Below are 19,759 nucleotides of genomic sequence, written 5' to 3'. Positions count from 1 at the left end.
GAATGAAGAGCTTCGCTGATGAACAGAAACAAGAATGCAAAAAGCCCTCCTCCCCCCGTCCATCTCCCAAACTGCACATAGCCAAGTTGTTACCAGGTGGTGACAGAATGGAGCTCTCCCTGGAAGACCTTGAGGAAAAATGCCAGGAGGCCACTATGAAAATGTAACAGGGTTGGCAAAGCAGGTCCAGGAAATGGATGACAGGTGAGCTCACTGGAGAGGCAGTAACTAGAGGAATGTACACAAATAGAGCGACAATACATTGGTGTGAACATTTTATTCCCGTTTCAATGCTTTGCTAACTTCAGCGGATGCTTGCTACCAATATTAAGGGGTTATGTTTATTGTAAAAGAGGGTATAAAATCTCTATTGACTAACACAATAGGAAAAAAAGAATTTGTGGGAATGATTGGATGGTAACTGTTATGGAACATTTAAATGAAATAGATTTACCTGATGGTGGTCTGTAAAAAGGGCCACAAGCCCGTCTTACAGCGTGGACACTGTAAAATCTGAGTGAAATATTTTTTCACCGAGGTATGCCTGAGCCAAGGAGGGTTGTTGATGAGCAGGTTATACAAGACTTTCTGAAGACTTTTTATAAACGCAGATGTGGCATTTCCCTGTAACACAATGGATAGACGGCTAAATGGTTGAGCGGTCGTGTATTTAAATGACAAGTTAAATTACAGTTGATCCAATCAGCTAACAGCTTGTGATAAAGGCAACAATAACACAAAAAATAAGCTCATATAATTTTTGTAATTCAATAGGTCAGACTTCAAATGCAGTGCCTGCAGATGGGGAATTTTGGGGTCTGGTAAGTCTGGTTCTACCTGCTGTGCGTACTCTAGGAGCGAGGATAGATACGACACCGGCGGCAACAGGCCCGGGAACAAAGCGCTTCTAATTGAGTCCAAGGCTTCGCCAAAGAGCCCACATTCTATCATGATACCAACGTTGCTGAAGTCCGTTTCACTGGTCTGGAGGGGGGGAGGAAAAAAAGCAATTTTGTATGAGAAAGAATGTAAGAGCTGTATGGAAAATAGGAGAAAACACTAAAATCAAAGAGACAAAGAGAATGGACATGCGAAAGAAGGAAGGGGGGAAAAAAAGCAAGGGCAAAGGGGGTAATGGAAATAGGAAGTGAATGGGCATCAAGAATTCCTGGGGGTCATTTCTGACTGTCTGTTATGGGAAAAAAGCATATGGATTCAGAAAGTGCAGAATGGAAAAAACACGAACATTTAATAATAGCAATCTGATGGTGATCCACTTGGGTGAGGTATGAACAGGACAGTGAGGAGTATTGTTAATAGGCCTGCCAATCAAAACTCTCAGATCAGCCGACAGCGGTGGTTAAATTGGTGACCTGAGTATGACGCGTCCTTGCTCTCATGTCACTTTCCATTGAAATGGATGACGTAAAGGAAATTGAATGACCTGATCTTCTAGATGAAACAGTTATTTTAGAGATCTACAGCAGTGATGAGGTGTGTGTGTGGGGGGGGGGTTACAATTGTATGCATATATATATATATATAAAAATATACCTGAGGCTGTGGACAGAATGGGTCATGACAACCCAAAAACTCAAGGAAGACCAGTCTTGGACGACTCTGAAGAACAAAGATCTCATTATTTTTGGCAGATAGAAACAACACTAAACAAAAGCAGAAGTATTTGTTTAATCCTACCAACAAAAAGACTCACTACATCTCTCAATACACACCTCATGTTTCACCACATAGTTCTTGAGCTCTGTTTCCAACTTGGCTAGATCAAAACCACTGGGCTTCTTCACCTCAGGTGAACCATCATCCGGTATGTTGAACTTCATGTCAACACAATTACTCTGCAAAAACACACACGAACATTAACAATTCAAGACAACATTCCTACTTTGACACTGCATTTTCAATGTAATAGATTTCAATAACCAAGCAAAAAAAAAGACAAACAACAACACAGATCATTCTTCCTTTTTATGACCTTTATAGTTTTTAATGTACATTTGCTGGTTAAAAAAAAACAAATTCATTTTTATTTATTTTACAAATTTGCAAACTGCTGGAAACCATGTGTGTCAGTGCTTGGGGACCAATAAGGCATTATAATAATTTAATATTCAGAACTCAAGCCTGCGTATTAATAAATGGAAGTAAAAGGTCAAATAATAGGAGATTGACTCATGACAGACCTTGACTGCATATTTCACTTTCACTTGAGTAAAGCCCTTTATTTTCTAAAAGCAAGCTACAAAATTCACATGAAAGTCTGACACAACAATGGTCAATGCAATGAATTTTCAAATTTCTTTTATAGATAAAATAAGTCTAACTTACCCCAAAAAGGTGCTGGATAATGTGAGTTACAGGGTAGCAAGGAGCATTGTGGGACTTTGAGTCCACTGTTATGGGTTTAGCCATGACATGAGTGACAGATGCAGGAGAGGGTGGGGGGCTGGGGTATACTTTAGCCCTTCCTGCCGTCAGGAGCCTGGGAAAGAAAAAAGTGACATAATTTGGGAAATTTTATTTAAAATGTTATGTTGGCGATTATAAAGGTTTATTATCAGTGACTTAATAGTTTCACGACTCCCACCGTTTGAACATTGCCCTGCGGGTGGGTTCTTGGATCATGAGGAGAACCCTCCAGCCTTGGAAGGCTCCCGTTATTCTGCCACTGGCCACTTTCTCCCTCCACTGTCTGACCGGATAGAAGCTAGATGTGGCACATGTGGAAATAGACACTTCATAGGGTCCCTCGGCAAGCCAGGATCCATTTTTGACACTGTCCAACACATAGTCTGGGGTCAGGACCCACTTCCCTGTTGGGGAGAAGCAACAGCAACGGGGTAGAATTAATGCAAACATCAAAGAAAAATGCATATCCATGTTGTGTGGGAAGTAATGGAAACAGCTAAATTAGTTGAGCGATCTTGATATAATCAGGCTTGATCTGATTCATTATTCTAACACCCATCATCATTAAAACGATATTTAACATGACTGACCTGCAGCACAGGCTGCCAAGAACTTCTCGCTGGACAAAACCTGAGGGATTATGAGATGGGTGCTGTCGTGCTGGTAGACCTAGAAGAGGATCGCTACATCAGTCATTGTAAAGGTAAAGCACCCACAAGTTACCACTAGACCTGACAGGCGTACTTCAGACCAAGTTGGAAAGAGAAAAGCTTCCTTGTTTTTGCTGCGTATGATGGCTTAATAAACACGAATCACCTTTCACTGCTGACACTGCTGCTACATGCACGTTAAAAGTGAAAAGGAGATTCAGGGCGTTATCTGGTGCATCATCTTGCACATTCAAGAGGAACAGGTTTTTACAACAAAGAGATATAAAGTACAAATTGGTAAAGACACTACGGCTTCTGATCAAGTTATACATTCACTGTATTATTCATCCGTGACATTATGTTGTTTAATTTCCTGAAAATTATTATTTCACATGGGCATTTCAAACTGGAAAATCTTTTCTGTAATTCCTCATTTAGGATTTTAGTTGCTGGTGGGTGAGTCAGGATTTTGGAGACCGGTTATGAATGAAAGAGCTGATTTGTAGTATTTGACACCCCAAATCCTGAATAATAATGACATCACACCTTACATACACAGTTTAGGGTGGTGTTGTTGAGTGCGTTATTGAGCAATCTGTACTCACAGAGCCACCGATGTATTTCCCACCCAGGCGCTGTATTCCCTGAACCAAAACTTTCTTCTTTTCACGACTCTTGATCCCAGAGATCTGGAAAATGGGTATGCAGCCCGCCATCCTGAAAACACAGGTTTAAATCTATGAATTGACTTAAGTAAATATTAGAAGATTAAATAAATTAAAAAAACAAAAACAACTTATATACATAACTTCATCCACCTAAGGAAAACAACAATAAAATCAGTGTGATTAGTAGATTAAACCTGTTGGGGGAAAAATGTTAACATTGGTATTTTCCGCAATAAAAAGCATGACGATCAATTTACCAAAACACTATGGGTCAACAATTTCTACCACATAAATGAAGAGCTTTGAATTATATTGCACATATATACTATGCGAGTTGAGTAAAGTTAAATAAGTTTTTTAACTCGGTATTCCATCAGAACTAACAAAGCTGATGATACCTTTCATACCACGTAGGGTTACTGTTTCCTTGCAGTTTCGAAACCTGCAGACGCGCCAAAACTCCGACGATGACACCAACATTCAATAACGTGAGTAGTGATTTTTAGCAATGTTAAGCTTTTACCTCCCAAAACCAATTCAGATTTAAGAACAAGCACACGTAACGACTTCAGACAATACAGTAATGGTTATAATAGGGTTACATATATATAAGATCTACTTCATCGTCCAACAGCGAACTGTTGACAGCATCGTGGCGCAGCTAACTATTCTGAAAAAAAGGGGAAGTCCTTTCAGTGAGTGATAATTTTTCTACGCATGGCAAATGTTTAAACTTCTATATTTTATATTAAAATGTATTATTAAAAAAGTTATTCTAATATTTTCACACTTTATTAGAAAATTCTTTAATTTTGCTCATGCGTATAAGATTATTTCACCCCCACGTTTTTTTATTCAGTTGGAATGTTCCATAAAGCGGAAGATTTTATGAAGATACTTCCGGGTTGTTGTTACGGACGCTTTCTGCTCCCGGAAATACCCACAAAACTGGATAACACGCATCACTCTTTGATTACAGATATTATTGAGTATTTTATCAATTGATCATAATGATTTTATGCCGACAGTGACACTACGCGTGAGCTGTTTACAAAGAAATAATCGGTGCATCTGTTAGTTATGGTTCAGTGACAGCGATAGTTTTCATCCGCAGTGATTTTTGTTATTACATAGTAAAATACTTGGTGTTGCATCGACTTGGTTTGCCTTCAAGATAGTACTACAACAAGCTTTTGCAGACAAATGTCAGCAATACGTGAACACAAATGATGTCCAATATATATCCAACACAATGGATTGAAAATGTTGGAAAGTGGAATATAAAGGAGCTCAGTCGGGGTAAGATGTGCAAGTTTCATCATGCGCTGTTCTAACGCGGAATTGTATATGCATCATTAGTGCAATGCAAATTCACTACATGTTGGAAAAGATAAGATGTGATGTTATTACATACTATATACTATGGTGATGCTTTGTTATCAATGGACCTGAATGTGAACATGTCTGTTCAAGATCAAGACCAGAATACACAGTGAAGGACGTTGAGAAAAAAATATTATGACAGTAATATTATAATATTCAGATAATTCTGGAAAGTACATGTGAGTCTATGGAAACAGAAATAGGAGAATGGCGTCAGGTCTTAATTTGCAGTTTTCACAGTGTCCCAAGTTGACTCTGGGTGGTGTTGTTAGGAATAAAGATTTTAATCTGTTAATTGAGTCAACAAAGATAAACTATTCATGTGGATTGACAGAAATTTGCTTCAGTCACACAGCCAACCTGAACAACACATTAAAGCTAACAGCTAAACTCCCGACATGTTTCTTACAGCATTAAACATAGAATAGAATAGAATAGAATAGAATAGAATAGAATAAAATCATTCTATTCTCCGTGGATGGACGGAGAATACAATGATTTTATTGTCATCATACACAGTGTACAACATAATTTAAAAGAGAACTCTTGCATATATCACTCTGGTTTATTCTAAGTCAAATACATCTGGGTTTTTGATGGAAAAAATGTTTATACAAATTTGCTCAGGAGTTTAATTTTTAGGCATTTACAGACTAAGAGCGTGATCACATTCTTGATATTGTAAAATATATGTAATTTGTAGTTTAGGATACTGATTAATACCATTGACTCATAGCCAAAAGGTTCTCAGATCCATCTGACAAACTTTTCTCTGTGTCTCGTGTCAACAATATAGCTGAATTGGTGAGTCTAAATTGCCCGTCGGTGTAAATGTGGGTTGTTTTTCTTGACTAGAAGTGGCCCTGTGATGAACTGGCAACTTGTCCAGTGTGTCCCCCTCCTCTCCTCCATCGCCAGCTGGGATAAGCACTAGCTTACCCGTGACCCTTCACAGGATAAGTGGTGACAGAAGGTGGATGAGTGCTAACTATATCCCTATGAGCAGTTAACAATTATAATATACTAAATTTTTGTTATGTTTAAGTCTGTGTGGTTGTCAGTTGTTTATCATAAGCACATTTAAGTTTATTGTAGTGATGGCAGTTGGAATGCAATAATCTACATAATATCAACTATTCCACTGTGACAACACAGTATTGTCTTATTTTTCATTAGCTGCAATTGACTCCTTGCTCAAGGTGATTTAATTCTGCTGAATGATCATGATTATTCCACTAAACAGCAATGACAAGTAATATTAGGATTAAGTCATGTTTTATTCATTCCCTCTGTGGAGGCTAATTACATAAGTGTTTGTTACGGTGATGCAAAGTTGTTGAGCAGTATTTTTTTTTTTTTTTACACAACACGTATTAATAAAATATTACGTCCACATATTTCCCTGTAGTGAAGGAAGAAGGCAAACAATCTTTTTTTAAAAACGAGATTAGTGCCTCTTAAATAGAGCAAAAATATCAGTATATCAACTCTCATCAGAATAAAGCCCATCACTGAGAAGACAGCGTTCTTTGTAAGAGGGAGCATCAGTCAAAAGCTGCAGCAGGATCACACGTTGGCACAGCAACAGTACAGCCAGGCGCCCTCCCCGGGCGCGTGCATGAGACAGTGTTCATGTGATCTTAGAATCATACCCTATTTAATTTATTATGTTTCTTATACCACGGCTTGTAAGGTACACCCTTTAAATTAATGTTGACTTTAACTTGACATGCTTTAAGTGGCTTTAAAGCGGCGGCCTGGGGGACGCGCTGCTAAATATTTCAGGACAAACTCATTACTGTAAATGGACCTGTGTGTTAGCCTAGCTAGCTTAAAGTGGCAGCAGGCGAGAGAGGTGGGAACCCTGTGTGTGTGTGTGTGTGTGTGCGTGTGTGTGTGTGTGTGCGTGTGTGTGTGTGTGTGTGTGTGTGTGTGTGTGTGTGTGTGTGTGTGTGCGCGTGCGTGTGTGGCGGTGTCTCAATGCCTGGCCCCAGTTGTCTTCGCTGCTGCAACGCTTGGAGACGGAACAGGAGCTCCTCCAACATCTGCTTTGTAAAGAGCTAATGACAAGACAATGGAGACCAGATGATTTAAAGTCGAGTACTAATGAGGCCCTTTGTGCTGCTTGGAGAATCCTGACACATCCACGCTCACATGTAAACACAAATGCTTAAAGATAACAGATGATAGGTTGGCAGACCAGGAGGTAGACTACCCAACAGACATGGAAACGCTCATTCAGGCCTTCCGTCCATCTGCCCGTCTGTCTTCCACTCACATTAACAAAGGAAGGGTGTTGTGAAGGCCCACATAAAAAACAAGACTAATGAAAGTCGTGCTCACATACACTCACTTTGGCCCATATCATAGTTTGTCTATTTAAACAATGGCGGTGCGGTATGGACCCCTCCTCAGACTGGTGGCACGGCGGGACCGCCATGATGAAGGGGAAACAGTAAGAGGGAAGAAGAAGAGAGCGAGAAATAATAAAGGACAAGCTTAACTGGTGAGGCTGTCAGCAGAGAAAAATAATATTTGTCCAGCTGGACAGGCCTCCCTTTGTGCAGGCTAAATGAATGTTGAGCTCCCTGTCTGCCCTGTCAGGGAGAGTGGCACAGGCTGCATGCAGCAGCGAAGGAGCGGAGCGGAGTGCGGGGAGCTGTTTCCAGTTTGACAGGGATTATTAAAATCAGAGCAGATGACGAGGAAAAGGGGCGAGAGGCGGGATGTGAGAAAGCCAAATTGACACAGACACTCTCCATTACCTTCCACTTGACTCACATTGATGACAATGTTGATATGAGACCCAGCAAACGCTGCAACGGCGTGGGATTGGCTGTTAGCATGAGCGTTAAGCACCACAGGGTTGGCTGATGGTGGTGATGGGGTGGGGCGGGGGGTGAGGGAGGGGGGGGTCCCTGTCAGAGATGTAAGAGGATGAGTTGTTTATTTAAAGCCTCAAATGAAGAGCATCTCACCTCATTGTTTATTTATTTTCTTCCACTGTTGTAACGCGCTGTAGTGTCAGTAGGTGGAGGTGGTTAGAGGCTGAGGCAATGCATTTTAATCAAGAGGTCCTTCTTCCTAAAATGGTTTTTCTGAGGGAAGATGAGGAAGGACTGGAAGAAGCGGCTTGTTGATGATAAGCGTCCTTTTCTCAAGCGTTTCAGGTGCAATTGATTTTTGCCTCTTAATAAGACTCCTGTTTGAGGAAATTTTAGATTATCATAGACCGCATGACTGATTTTGTGTGTGTGTGCCTGTGTGTGTGTGTGTGTGTGTGTGTGTGTGTGTGTGTGTGTGTGTGTCTGTGTGTCTGTGTGTCTGTGTGTCTGTGTGTGTGTTCCACTCTATTGACACACAGCTGTGATGAAGAAACACTTCTTGTTATTAGGCACCACTCTAAATTGATTCAATCCTGACATCTCATTATTTTGATTTTGTAGTCATACATGTTACATGCAGTGAGATCACCTCTGTCACCGGTTTCTTTTTCTCCGCAGTATGGAGAGTCCAGGGAATTTTCCCGAAGACCAGGCCTTCATGGATCTTGTGGTTCCAGGCGTTTCCAATGAGAAGGATTTTGAGCAGTTACAAAAAGACTTAGAGGAGAAACCCAACCTCTACTCCAACAGGTTAGCTGGATTAGGCAATCAGAGCTCAGGCGTATGATTTTAATTCATAGAGTGTTCACTTCTGTGAGTCACTTGTACTGTACGGATATTCAATTCAAAGATAACTCAAAGTCGGAAAACAAGCCAAGATTTTTTTATGCTGACTGTGTGTAGACACAAGAAGGATAATTTTAAATGATTTAGAAAAACACAACTAGTATTGTTTCCCCTGGGAGAAATGCCAGCCTTGCATATTGCATCCGTCTTCCTCCCAATCATTCCTTACACTTCAGTGATGCTGATATCCTGAATGAAAATGTCTAAATCACCAAAATGAAACTGCTTAAATATTTACGTGAGGAAAAAAAAAACATCATTCAGTTTATATCCAATTCATGCAGACAGACTAAAGGTATGAAAAAAAGAGAGATGTAAATTAAGTAAAGGGATTAAGAAAAAAAAGCTTACTGTAATTTAGTTTTCCTGCAAAAAAATTAATAGAATCAAATATTTAGGATGAAAATGTTGGCATGCGATACAAGGATCTCAGTGAAGTATTGCTTCGGCTGTAGTATAGAAGAAAGGATGACATTGTAGTGAAAGGGTTCTTTCATCTGAAAAACAGTTAAGTCCACCCGACACTGAAACTTAAATAAATGGGTTCATTTGGGTCTTCATGGTGGTTCTGATTTGAGATTGGCTTGAGATTTACAAATTCAAGGAATAATCATACCATAGTATTGACATTTGGGATAAGTATTTAACAACATATTTTCCTTCTTACTTTGCTGCATAGTCTATTTTTACTGGAGCATCCTCTCCTCGTTTCTGTTTGAAGAACAGCGACTTCAATTAAATTTTTCCAGCAAATGGATATCTGCCACTGATGGTGGATGGGAGATAGAGCGAGAGCACAAATAGGTTGATAAAAATTGAGACATGGGCAGGACGGGGGTGGGATGGGGTGGACAAGAAAAAGAGAAATCTATATTTCGGGTCTTTTATCGTTTTTGGCGTTGTGAGGCTGAGGGCAGATGATGAAGGACAGGCTAAATGTAGCACGTGAACAAAGCCTCACTCTGGCACCATTAGTGTCTGGGACTCATCCCTTCGTTACTTTCTCTTTCTCTGTCCCCCACCCCTTCTCTCTCTTTCTTTCCTTCCTCCTTCTAAATGGGAACATAATAATTGAAGATTCCACATCTTGAAACGAAAACCCTTGGGTAGGTAATTCAAGGCTTATTACCGAAGGCCGGGCCATTTTTCTGCTTTCTAAGCATTAAAGGGTTATTTTGTGTTCCTGCAGATGGGAGAGGGATAACCATTATGAGAACAAAGCGTCCAGATAATGGAGAATGGGGCTAAAAATAAGGCAATCCTCCTCTCGCCGTGGGGGACCACTGGTCAGTATCTGTTAGGCTGTGGATAACTTCCTCGCAGACTACTTCAGGACAGTCCTTTCACTGTCGGGACTGATCTGGGCAAAATCATGTGAGGATTCTCTTTTGCCTCAACCAGGGTGGGCTGCAGACATTTTCACAACCACATCCACACATCCACAGCTCACTCACCTGCTGCCTAATTGACTTATCAATGTCTGGGACAAATTACGGAAGTAAAGGAGAGGAAAGGGAAGCTGAGACGTAGATGTGCCCACACCTGTGAGGGACTTTAACCTGTTGGTGGGTCAAAGCAATGGGCCTGCTCCTGGTTCTCAGATGTCAGGGATTTGCCTAAGAGCTGCTGCCTAATTGAAAAGATTAAGATAGGTTGACAAGAGCTTACTCCCCCAAATTGAAATTCTGTAATCCATCAGTTTTTATCAGTGGTGGGGTTCAGAGTTGGGCGCAGAGTGGTGGGCCACCGGTAAAAGACCTCTAATGAAGTGTCGACAAAGGCCTGGGGAATGCAGACGGGCCTCTAGACTCACGCTGGCGAGGTAAATGGCCTCACTAGTTGTCTGCCACTCTTGATCAGGATGCGGTATCAGTTCTTTTAAATGTGACTGAATGTGTGTGGAAGCGTGCGTGCTTCTGGTCCCCAGGATTTTGTCCCTCCAGAGTTAAATATCATCAGTGATTCTCTTCAATGGGCAAAAATACTGGTCTTTAATCCTTGCAGTATGTATCTGAGCTTGTGTTTAGCTGTGCGTGACACGTGTGTTAACTTAGTATATCAGCTGTATCGCTTCTCTGGTATCATTGGTTGGCGGGGGGGGCGGGGGGGGGGGGGGGGGGCAGGACAAGGGCACTAAGTGGGAGACAGGCTGGGCCAGGATGGAATCTGTTTTCAGTCTGTTCATTCAAGCCCATTCGCTCCGTTTCTCCCTGCAGAATGGGGCCCTTTGATGGAGGAGATATTTAGTTCTCAAGCGGCTGTTTTGGCACCGACTGGAGCTAGGGCTTATTTGAAAAGGATCTGCCTGCCCCCGTTGCCTCCAACCCCCGCCCCTACCCCCACCTCTTGTAAGCGAGTGGAGGGGAGCGGAGCGCAACAGACAGACAGCTCAACAGCAGCCCACCCACACTAAATTAATTCTGACAAGGAACTTAAGATAACGTCAAAGCGCTGACTAATCGTGGGATTGGGTTTCTGTAAGTCAGGGAGCTGTGAAATGTGCCATCATATCTAATAAAAGACCTCCAGTTGTTCCCTTTCTCTTTCAGCCGTGGTGAATCTTTTGGGGAGGGGGGGTGGTGCATGGTTGTGGTGTCGACTATCGAACGAGACCAGTCTGAAAGACAATTAAATTTCACATCAGTATTGAAAGTGTGCGTTTGTCAAAATTAGGTTAAGATGATTGACGTGTTTGTCAAGAGGCCTAAAGAACACTTTCCTGACAGTTTCCTCTGTTTCTTTTCTCATTCTTGAGGTCTTTTGTTGAGTTCTGATCCAATGTTTTTGCCATTACAGGTTTGTCCATTGTCATCCGAAAGTTGAATGGTTTTATTTTCGGTGACTACTCTGTTTACTACCTGTTTTTTACCTTCTTCTCGTCTCATTCCCTTTCTATCTCTTTCCCCGGCGTCTGAGCTGCCGACACTGGAAGTCATCAGGTTCGGAGCTAATCCCGCCAAGTTGATTAGGCTTGCAGGTAGCTTTTACACCAGCGGGCAAAAGGTCGCAGCATTGTTGAGAGCTGGATGGACTTCTTGACACAGACCATCCACGTTGACTTTATAACTTACAGCACAAGGCCCTAAGGAGAGGTAATTGAAAGGCGAGAGAAAAGAAAAGAAAATTAGGAAAGAGTTTTGAGGTGAGAGGAAGGAGGAAGAGGAAATGGAGAGAGAGGAAAAAACGGCTAGAAAATGTATCCGAGGAGGGTGATGTTATTGCTGTGGCCATTAGAGTCCATAGTTCTGTTGACTGAAGGCATGAGTGAGATGATGGGGAGTAGAAATAAAGAAAGAGTATGAAGCCTAGAATTATTCTGCTGTTTGGGTCTGTGGGTTCGTATGGGTTTCACGTCAATGATCTCTTTAAGTCACCAAGATTGTTCAAGGCTATCGAGATGGATGAAGAAGAATTCGTCAGTTGTGTTAACAAACTGAGTTTTTAAAAAAAGACAAAAGCCACCCAGTTTATATACACAGCATAGTCCACTTACATTTAATGAACTTGGGAGAGTTCTGTGAAAAGTGAGCCACAGATGGGAGCCCATTTGAAACCTGCTGTCTTTGTGAAGTCCTGGGGTGGAGCCCAGAACAAACCATGTTTATGACACACTATAACAGTGCTCTGTGCTGCCATTTAATCTAAAGCAAGGTTTTATTGCAAGGCATGGCATATGACAGGAATCCATGCTAGAAATTAAATTTGGAAAATGTCTTTTGTATTGATTCTTAAGCGTTTGTTTCTTCTGTTTTAGGTTTTGCACTTTCTCAGTGAGGGTTTTTTTTTTTTGTTTGTATTTTGTTTTGGTTGGTTTTTGTGAATATATACTGCATTCCAAAGCATTCTACATTTTTTAGAAAGTCATTGCTATATTCTCCAAAGCAATGTCAAGAGGCTGCAGATGCACCTGCATCTCAATAGGCCTTTGTGTTGATTAAAGTGGTATCTGTTAATTTTACAACCCTGAGCCATGTTGGTTATGGTTCGACCTTGCCGTAGATGTGTTTATACAGCTAGCTAGCTTTGGGCAAAGTATAGTTAAGGGTTTCTGCACTCGTCACACCATCTATCATAAGTTGAAGCAATAGCCTTCCTATACGATGTTCTAATAATACAGAAACACATACAAGCATGCGGGGAGTATTTAAAAAGCCATGATAAAGGTCTACTTAAATGAAGGGTTTGATAGTTGCGCATAAACAATACAGGCTGGCATCAAACGCGCGCCGCTTTATAATCAAGGTTTCTGTCAGTCAGCAAGTCAGTGTCAAGAGAATAAAGTGAGATACATCGTCTGGGCTGCCTGAAAAAGAGGAAGGAGAGAGACAGAGAGAGGAAGAGATTGTTAAAGAGAGAGAGAATGATAGTGTTCAACCTGGAGGATAGCGGTTCGTAACAGTCTATAACATTTTATCCCCTTGCGTTTTTACCCCCTCTGAAACGAAAGTGTGTCAGTTTGAACGGTTATTTAATGTGTTGCCATTGTAAGACATCTGGATGTGTTCATGGCCCAGGAGCAGGCAGGAGGCAGTTTATAGGCCTGTGGTAGGGGATGAGCTGTCTGATGGGGGGGGATGGCACTGGTATGCTAAAACACAAAGACCCACACATGGAAGTTTAGACGACAGATCCAGGTATAAGTCTGCCTCCTTTTCATATTCTCATTCCCTACTGGTTACTTGAATATTTGATGAGGAGTTGAGTGTATAAAATATATGTTATAATTAATTCATTCTTGTTTTTGTCAACCAACCAGTAAATTGTCGACTACATTCACTCACACACGCATTGCCACAATGCCAGAGCAGCATCCACAGCACCACAAAATGTTTAATTATGCAGGTATGTAAATCTACGCAGACACACACACACACACACACACACACACACACACACACACACACACACACACACACACACACACACACACACACACACAGACGCACACGCTTACAGACAACCGTAGATGGCCGGATATATATGCATCGATTTGCATGGAAATAACTAACTATGTCGAGCCCAAGGATGTCATTTCTAATCTGTCATATTAAAGGGGAAACGAAATAGCTGATCCTGATGTGTGTGTGTGTGTGTGTGTGTGTGTGTGTGTGTGTGTGTGTGTGTGTGTGTGTGTGCGTGCGTCAAGGGGAAAAGAAAGACGTGAGACGGCAAGAAGCGTGTGTCTCAGACGCCTGCCAATGCCTGTAACGCCACTTCACACCAGATGCTTAGCACACACTCACACACTGATATATCGATGTCTGTGTTCATTACCGTTGACGCTTCTGTATCTGTTTCCTCACGGACACTGAATGAGAGAGAGAGAGAGAGAGACTGAACGTGACTCTGCGTGTAGGCCCATGTGCATCCTCAGCACGTTGTTTGTGTGAGTGACTGTAACGCGGCTGGTGTAGGGAGTTTGCGGTGCGTCGAGGTGTCATCATTTCGGGTGTGTTTGAATGACTTGCTCTTGCTGAATATCTTGACAGTCTCGTTTCAAAAATGAAGACACTGTCCCGGGAGATCTTGACAGTCAAACAGTTTTAGATTAACAGGAACAGCTGCGTGCTGGTAAACATGGCATGTAGGAGGATATCATATGGGCTTAAAATGTCATCCTTTTGCACGGTTTACTCCGTTAGGAAAACTTTTTCCACTTATTTTCCACATTTGACAATAATTAAATGAGCTTTTGCTCTTGTGATGCCTGTTGATGATTCTTAGTTCATGGTTCTCAGACTTCCCCTGCGTCTTCTTTTTCAGCGATGTCAGCGCTGAACATCAGCTGACGGAGCTCCAGAACAAGATGACCAACTCCCGGGCTGGGGTGCGTCCGCCAACGGATCCCTCAGACTGCCTGCGGTGGTTCAACCTCAGAATCCACAACTGCTTCAGCCCCGTTGCCACGGGACACGATGAACTCATGGACTTCCTCACAGCTTTGGTATCAGATTAGAGCAAATAACGGCTAATCTTTACTTGCTGATGTTAATAATAATAATTGTCCTGTCTATTCTGAATGTTTCCCACATTGTTGCAGACAGACAGATAATAGATCTTAACAGTTTCATTAATCTGCACTGACATCGCTGACAATCAAACCTATTTATTCCAAAAGACCTGTAGGTGTGAGAATACAGGCCTCTCCTGTGAAAATAATATTTGACTAGAAACTACTTTCATAACTTTGATCTAATTTTGTCGATCAAGCTACAAAGTTACCTCTCAATTAATGAAATAACCATTCATACTGCATTCTAGAAAAGCCACTCAGTTCATTTCCATGTTGTAGTTTATAGCTCATAACTTCAGGTCATTTTCCTCTCACATTACCCCTCTGATCCGCTCAGCAACACTACCTGAGGTCTGAAGAGGAAGGGAAGGAGGAAGCCACGCTTCAACTGCTACTGGACGTGTCTGCCCAGTGTGGGGTCTGCTTTCCACGTACTCCTTCATCTCCCTCCTCTCTCCAACCTCAACTGTCCGCTTCCTCGATCCACTTGGTTCATACAGTCAAGGACGATGCATCGTTAGAGGTAATACAAGTGAAGATTAGTTCAAGTATTACCTAAATTATGTAATCAGTTAATTGATTAAAGGTTAGGTTTGCATTTTTCGCTCATGTGTCTATTGATAAACATCAAAAGCCTTACTGGTCAAGTGGACTTCATTACTAGTTTCTCCCTTCCATGCAAACAGCAAAGTTACTACTTCACTGTCTGTGACAATTAATTTTAACCCTGATTAATTTAGATGGATAAGCTCTAAAAAAGGAATCTCTCTGTGGCTGTGTGGAAGGAACAAATGCTTAAAGGGACCAGCAGTATTTCAAATATGCACATTGGCGTGGGAGGATTGTTTTGATTGTTTATTATCACTTACCTTTCATTTTATTATTTCCTTAAGATCCAGGAGGCGTGGGATGATGTGCGTCTCCAGCTGCGTCGCCACCTGCTGGACAGGCTGTCCTCCCGCGGCCCTGAGCATCCCGGATTCGGACATGTTTGCGCTCTGACCGTCCCTGAGCGGATCCGCTGTCTGCAGCAGCTGTTCTTTCTTTACCCTGAGTCTGAGGTGCTCACACATTACCAGGTGTGATGAAATTGCGAATGCATCAATAAAAAGCTTATTTGTGTTCCAATATTTGTCACTATTTTCCTTAGTTTAGTCTTGACCTAATGTTTTATTGATTTCTAGACATAAAGATGTGTCAATTTGGTTTGAATTGTGCAGCATCTGAGAATCCGATCCGTGATGGGTCTGCTCTCCGCCCTGAGCTCAAGCCCAGGTGGTGAAACCGGCTTTGACAGGCTGGCCGTAAGCTTTCATTCTGTGGTCCCTGTGCTGACCCAAGCCCTCACAGATGAACTCCACGTCCTTTCAAGATTGACAGAACTGCACACCCTCCTGGCTTTCCTTAACACGGCCTACCTCAGCACCGTAGCCCGAGAACTGGCCACCTTGATGGAGAAGGAATACGAGACGGCCCTGAGGGATAACACCACACTTGGCGGCAAGATTAAGAAATATTCAGCCAGGTCACGGGCAACCGTAGGTAAGGCACTCATTTAAAATCATTTCTAGTATCTAGTAGTTTGAGCCTGTTTATTCACGTTGTCTTCTTGTAGTGTTCAGAGTATATACCGGTTGTTTTTCTGCCCCACTTGTCTGCCATCTCTCTCTCCCCTTATGGTACCCAGTTAAGGCTAACTATTTCACCTCTCCAGTTTCACTTTCCTGTCTTCTTACTTTCCAACTGCAGTGTGCAGCAATCTGAGCCAGAAGCCAGGTCTCAGTAAGAGCCTGTCAGTAACTACTAGTCCCATTGTAATTACTTTCCTGTCCACTTCACTCTCTTGTCTACCAACAAATAGAGGAGCAGCATTTCCTGAGTCAAGGCTTCATTTGTAACAAGTTCCAAACACTGTTCTGTACGTACTTTATCGCTGACTGAGATGAGCTCTGATACAAAAAAAAAGTAATTTAAGACAACTTTAATCCAGACATATTGATACGCATTTGTGTTAGTATGGGCAAAAACGTGGCAAATATGTTTGCGACGACGCAGAGCTGCATTCACATTTGCAGGCTGTGTGACTGTGATGGGGGCTGGCAGTGGAGCCATGCACAAGAAGACAAGAGAAGAGCACAGACCTTAACGCTCTGTGTCACATTTGATATCTGATTCTCTTTGTTTGTTTCATATTGGCCCATTTACGCCTCGCTGAGGGTAAAGATTCACAACAACAAAAAAAATATGCAAAGTTTGTGAGCCATTGTTTACTTTTTTCAAAAAAAAAAAGGTGCACATGTCAGCCTCCCCGGAGGAAACCGAGGGAGGAGCGCCTTTTACATCTGCCATTCTTCGATAAACATACCACCAGCCTTGTGTCTTTTTCTTCCTCCCTCCCTCTCTCCCTCTCTCTCTCTCCCTCTCTCTTTCCACCTCTGGTTTTTACTTTCCCTCTCCTTAAATGTGAGATGAGAGGAGGCAGTCAGGATAATTGGCCATGCGTCAGTTGGGTTGTTTGATCACGTAACGCGGCGGAGGCTACACACCTACGTGCCGCTCAACAAACCGTCAAATGTAGCACCGGAGGCAGAACATGGCTCCAAAGGGAGCGGGGGACCCGTGCTGTGTAATGATGGTAAAATGGAGCAGTTTTGCCTGTGCTGGTTTTATGTGTGTGTGTGTGTGTGTGTGTGCGTGTGTGCGTGCACACGCATATGAGAGACTATCAGCTGCAACACAGCTTTGAGGGCTACAACTGGGATTACATTTTTGTCATGTTTTAAGTCCCCCCTCAAACAAAGCTCTAGAACCACATTACCACCACCCAAACGCCGGTGGCTCCTTGAGAGCCAAATCTCGAACATTAATGCATAATCTGCTTTCACACTTTACTGTTTCCACTGTACGCTACGCCCATGATTTTCAACACAATTAATACAGTGGTAGAAAAGAGTTTTTTTTTTCCCTAAGCACCGCTTCCCCCCCATCCTGTCCCTGCTGCGTTATTGTTTATTTCTGCAGCAGAGGCAAGACAGTAGGTATATTTTGATAAGAGCCATGCCTGAGAGTCTTTGCAGCCTCCCGGGGGAGCAGCACTGTCTGTGGCATCAGCGTGTCAAACCACTGAACCATTTAACAGCGTTCATAGCGAGATCTGCCTCTTCTTTTAACCCCGCCGACTCAAAGGCAGGCTCTGACATTGTACCAAGACAGATGTGAAGGGTTTCAGACCCCCCCTTCCACCCACTACCTTCTTTTTTCCCCCCTTTACTCTATCTTTCCAGTGTCCGAAGCATTTATCTCCTCTCTTTTTTTCCTCACATTTTCCACTAGTTTTCAGGTTGAGCAGCGAAACTGGTGGTGGTGGTGGTGGTGGTGGTGGTGGTGTGTGTGGGGGGGTGCTAGACAGGTTGGCTGGTCAGGAACAATACAAGCTTTAAACCTTACTAACACACCTCAATGATTCTGTGGGGGCCTAGTCTGCGTGTGCACCTTGCTGTACATGCATGTGTGAGTGTTGGATTTTTCAAAATTAAAACGATGTAATTGGCTCATTTATTTATGGCGGAGTAAAGGTTAGACTCTTAATACATTCCAGCAATTACCCAAATTTTATAACTTCGTGGCTTTTCACAGTAAAAGACAAATTTTGAGCGGTAATCCCAAAGAAACAACTACATACTCTCTGGAAAACTTAACCAGTCGTTGCTTTTGTTGATACAGTTTTTATCGACGGGGATTCAAGTTAAACAAAGTTGGATTTAATGCATTGCTAAAAGTGACGCAGCTAACTCCAGTGCAGAAATAGCTGACAAAATGCTATGGTGCAGTTCTACCAATTCTAATGTATGCATACGAGTGTGGAGGTGGTTGTGGAACACACATATTTTTTTTGTGATGCTGTTGCTGTGTGTGCTAATTCTAATTGCAGGCTTGGAAACCTGTGTGATCCGAGTCATTTAATTCCTCCCCTTTAAAAATGCATCATTAAATTTCTATATGTTGTTAGCGATATTATTTGTATGCTTAGCAATACGTGGTTGTTGCTTTTTTTTACATCAAAAGCTTTCTTTCTTAAAAATATGTGCATATGCAATTTATTCCCCAACAATCGAACATGGAGGTGAAGCTGGGGTTGTGAAATTCTGTTCAGACGTGACGCAATCCTGTTCTGATAACGCTGATTTAAATTCCGCTTCTTCTAATTTCCCCATATGACGATATTGGTAAGTCCCTATAGATAACAGAGAATTGAGTTGGAGCATGTATAGCAAACACATTCACCCTCACCGCTACCCGCCTCCTGCCTCCCGTCGCCCTTTCTGGCTCTTTGAACTCTTTCTTAGAAGAAGGCACAGCAGTCTATTCAGCGGGGAGAGAGGTTCTGTAGTGACGCGAGATAGCTCTGCTGTGGCTCTGACTGGCATTGGAGGTGCTTGTGGGGATTGAGGCTACTTGGGAATGGCATTTTTTAATATTTATTAAGAGCAGCTCCTCACTAGATTGTATCTCTGCCTGAGTTTATACACACTGTCAGCTGGGGATGTGCACCCGCATGCCGCCAAATAATTAGGGGACCAGGTTGGAGGGAGGTGGGGTGGGTGGGGGGCTGTATACATGCGAGAATGTATGTTTGCCTCTAGTTTATGGAGGTTTATTAGTTTAAGATGCTCTTTTCCCGTCTTGAGTGCAAAGGCCCCATCTAAGAAAGTAGGTCCAACCAGTCTAAGTCTAACGAGTTGTGTTTCTTTCGTTTGTATCAGTCTTGTGTTTCTCTTTATCACGCCTCTGATTAAGTCAAATCACCAAATGGCCCTTGAGCATTGTGTATTGCATTTGAAATTTATTCTTTGTCTGCATGTCTTCCAGTTGGTCACAATAGTTTTT

General features: G+C 42.3%; 2 protein-coding genes across 6 annotated transcripts in view; one reads left to right on the top strand and one right to left on the bottom strand.

Annotated features, from left to right (window-relative positions):
* Positions 1-4,362, bottom strand: part of slf1 (SMC5-SMC6 complex localization factor 1) — a 28,423-nt gene extending 24,061 nt beyond the window's left edge. Inside the window, exons 1-10 of one of the 3 annotated variants that reach the window (XM_068310627.1) lie at positions 4,269-4,362; positions 3,683-3,794; positions 3,018-3,096; positions 2,606-2,831; positions 2,347-2,500; positions 1,734-1,856; positions 1,555-1,620; positions 838-984; positions 455-624; positions 94-228 (exon numbers count right to left, since the gene is read on the bottom strand). In XM_068310627.1, coding sequence (XP_068166728.1) covers positions 94-228; positions 455-624; positions 838-984; positions 1,555-1,620; positions 1,734-1,856; positions 2,347-2,500; positions 2,606-2,831; positions 3,018-3,096; positions 3,683-3,793 — 1,211 coding nt within the window. In that variant the 5' untranslated portion in view covers position 3,794; positions 4,269-4,362. Of the gene's footprint in view, positions 1-93; positions 229-454; positions 625-837; positions 985-1,554; positions 1,621-1,733; positions 1,857-2,346; positions 2,501-2,605; positions 2,832-3,017; positions 3,097-3,682; positions 3,795-4,143 lie in introns of those variants that run through there. The other 2 variants (XM_068310626.1, XM_068310628.1) reach the window with 2 other exon arrangements.
* A 322-nt stretch (positions 4,363-4,684) lies between these two features.
* The window catches only part of kiaa0825 (KIAA0825 ortholog), a 98,109-nt gene continuing 83,034 nt past the window's right edge, over positions 4,685-19,759 (top strand). For 2 of the 3 annotated variants that reach the window (XR_011035022.1, XM_068310624.1), the window contains exons 1-6: positions 4,685-5,044; positions 8,632-8,763; positions 14,623-14,803; positions 15,210-15,395; positions 15,766-15,951; positions 16,093-16,414. Coding sequence is in view for 2 of the 3 variants with exons in the window: in XM_068310624.1 (XP_068166725.1) it covers positions 8,633-8,763; positions 14,623-14,803; positions 15,210-15,395; positions 15,766-15,951; positions 16,093-16,414 (1,006 nt within the window). In the remaining variant the exon portion in view is untranslated. Of the gene's footprint in view, positions 5,045-8,631; positions 8,764-13,640; positions 13,702-14,622; positions 14,804-15,209; positions 15,396-15,765; positions 15,952-16,092; positions 16,415-19,759 lie in introns of those variants that run through there. The other variant, XM_068310625.1, reaches the window with a different exon arrangement.

This window comes from Antennarius striatus, chromosome 3 (genome assembly GCF_040054535.1).
Source record: "Antennarius striatus isolate MH-2024 chromosome 3, ASM4005453v1, whole genome shotgun sequence".
NCBI classification, from domain to species: Eukaryota; Metazoa; Chordata; class Actinopteri; order Lophiiformes; family Antennariidae; genus Antennarius; species Antennarius striatus.
The sequence above is the reverse complement of the archived record's forward strand: the minus strand, read 5'-3'. Positions and strand labels throughout refer to the sequence as shown.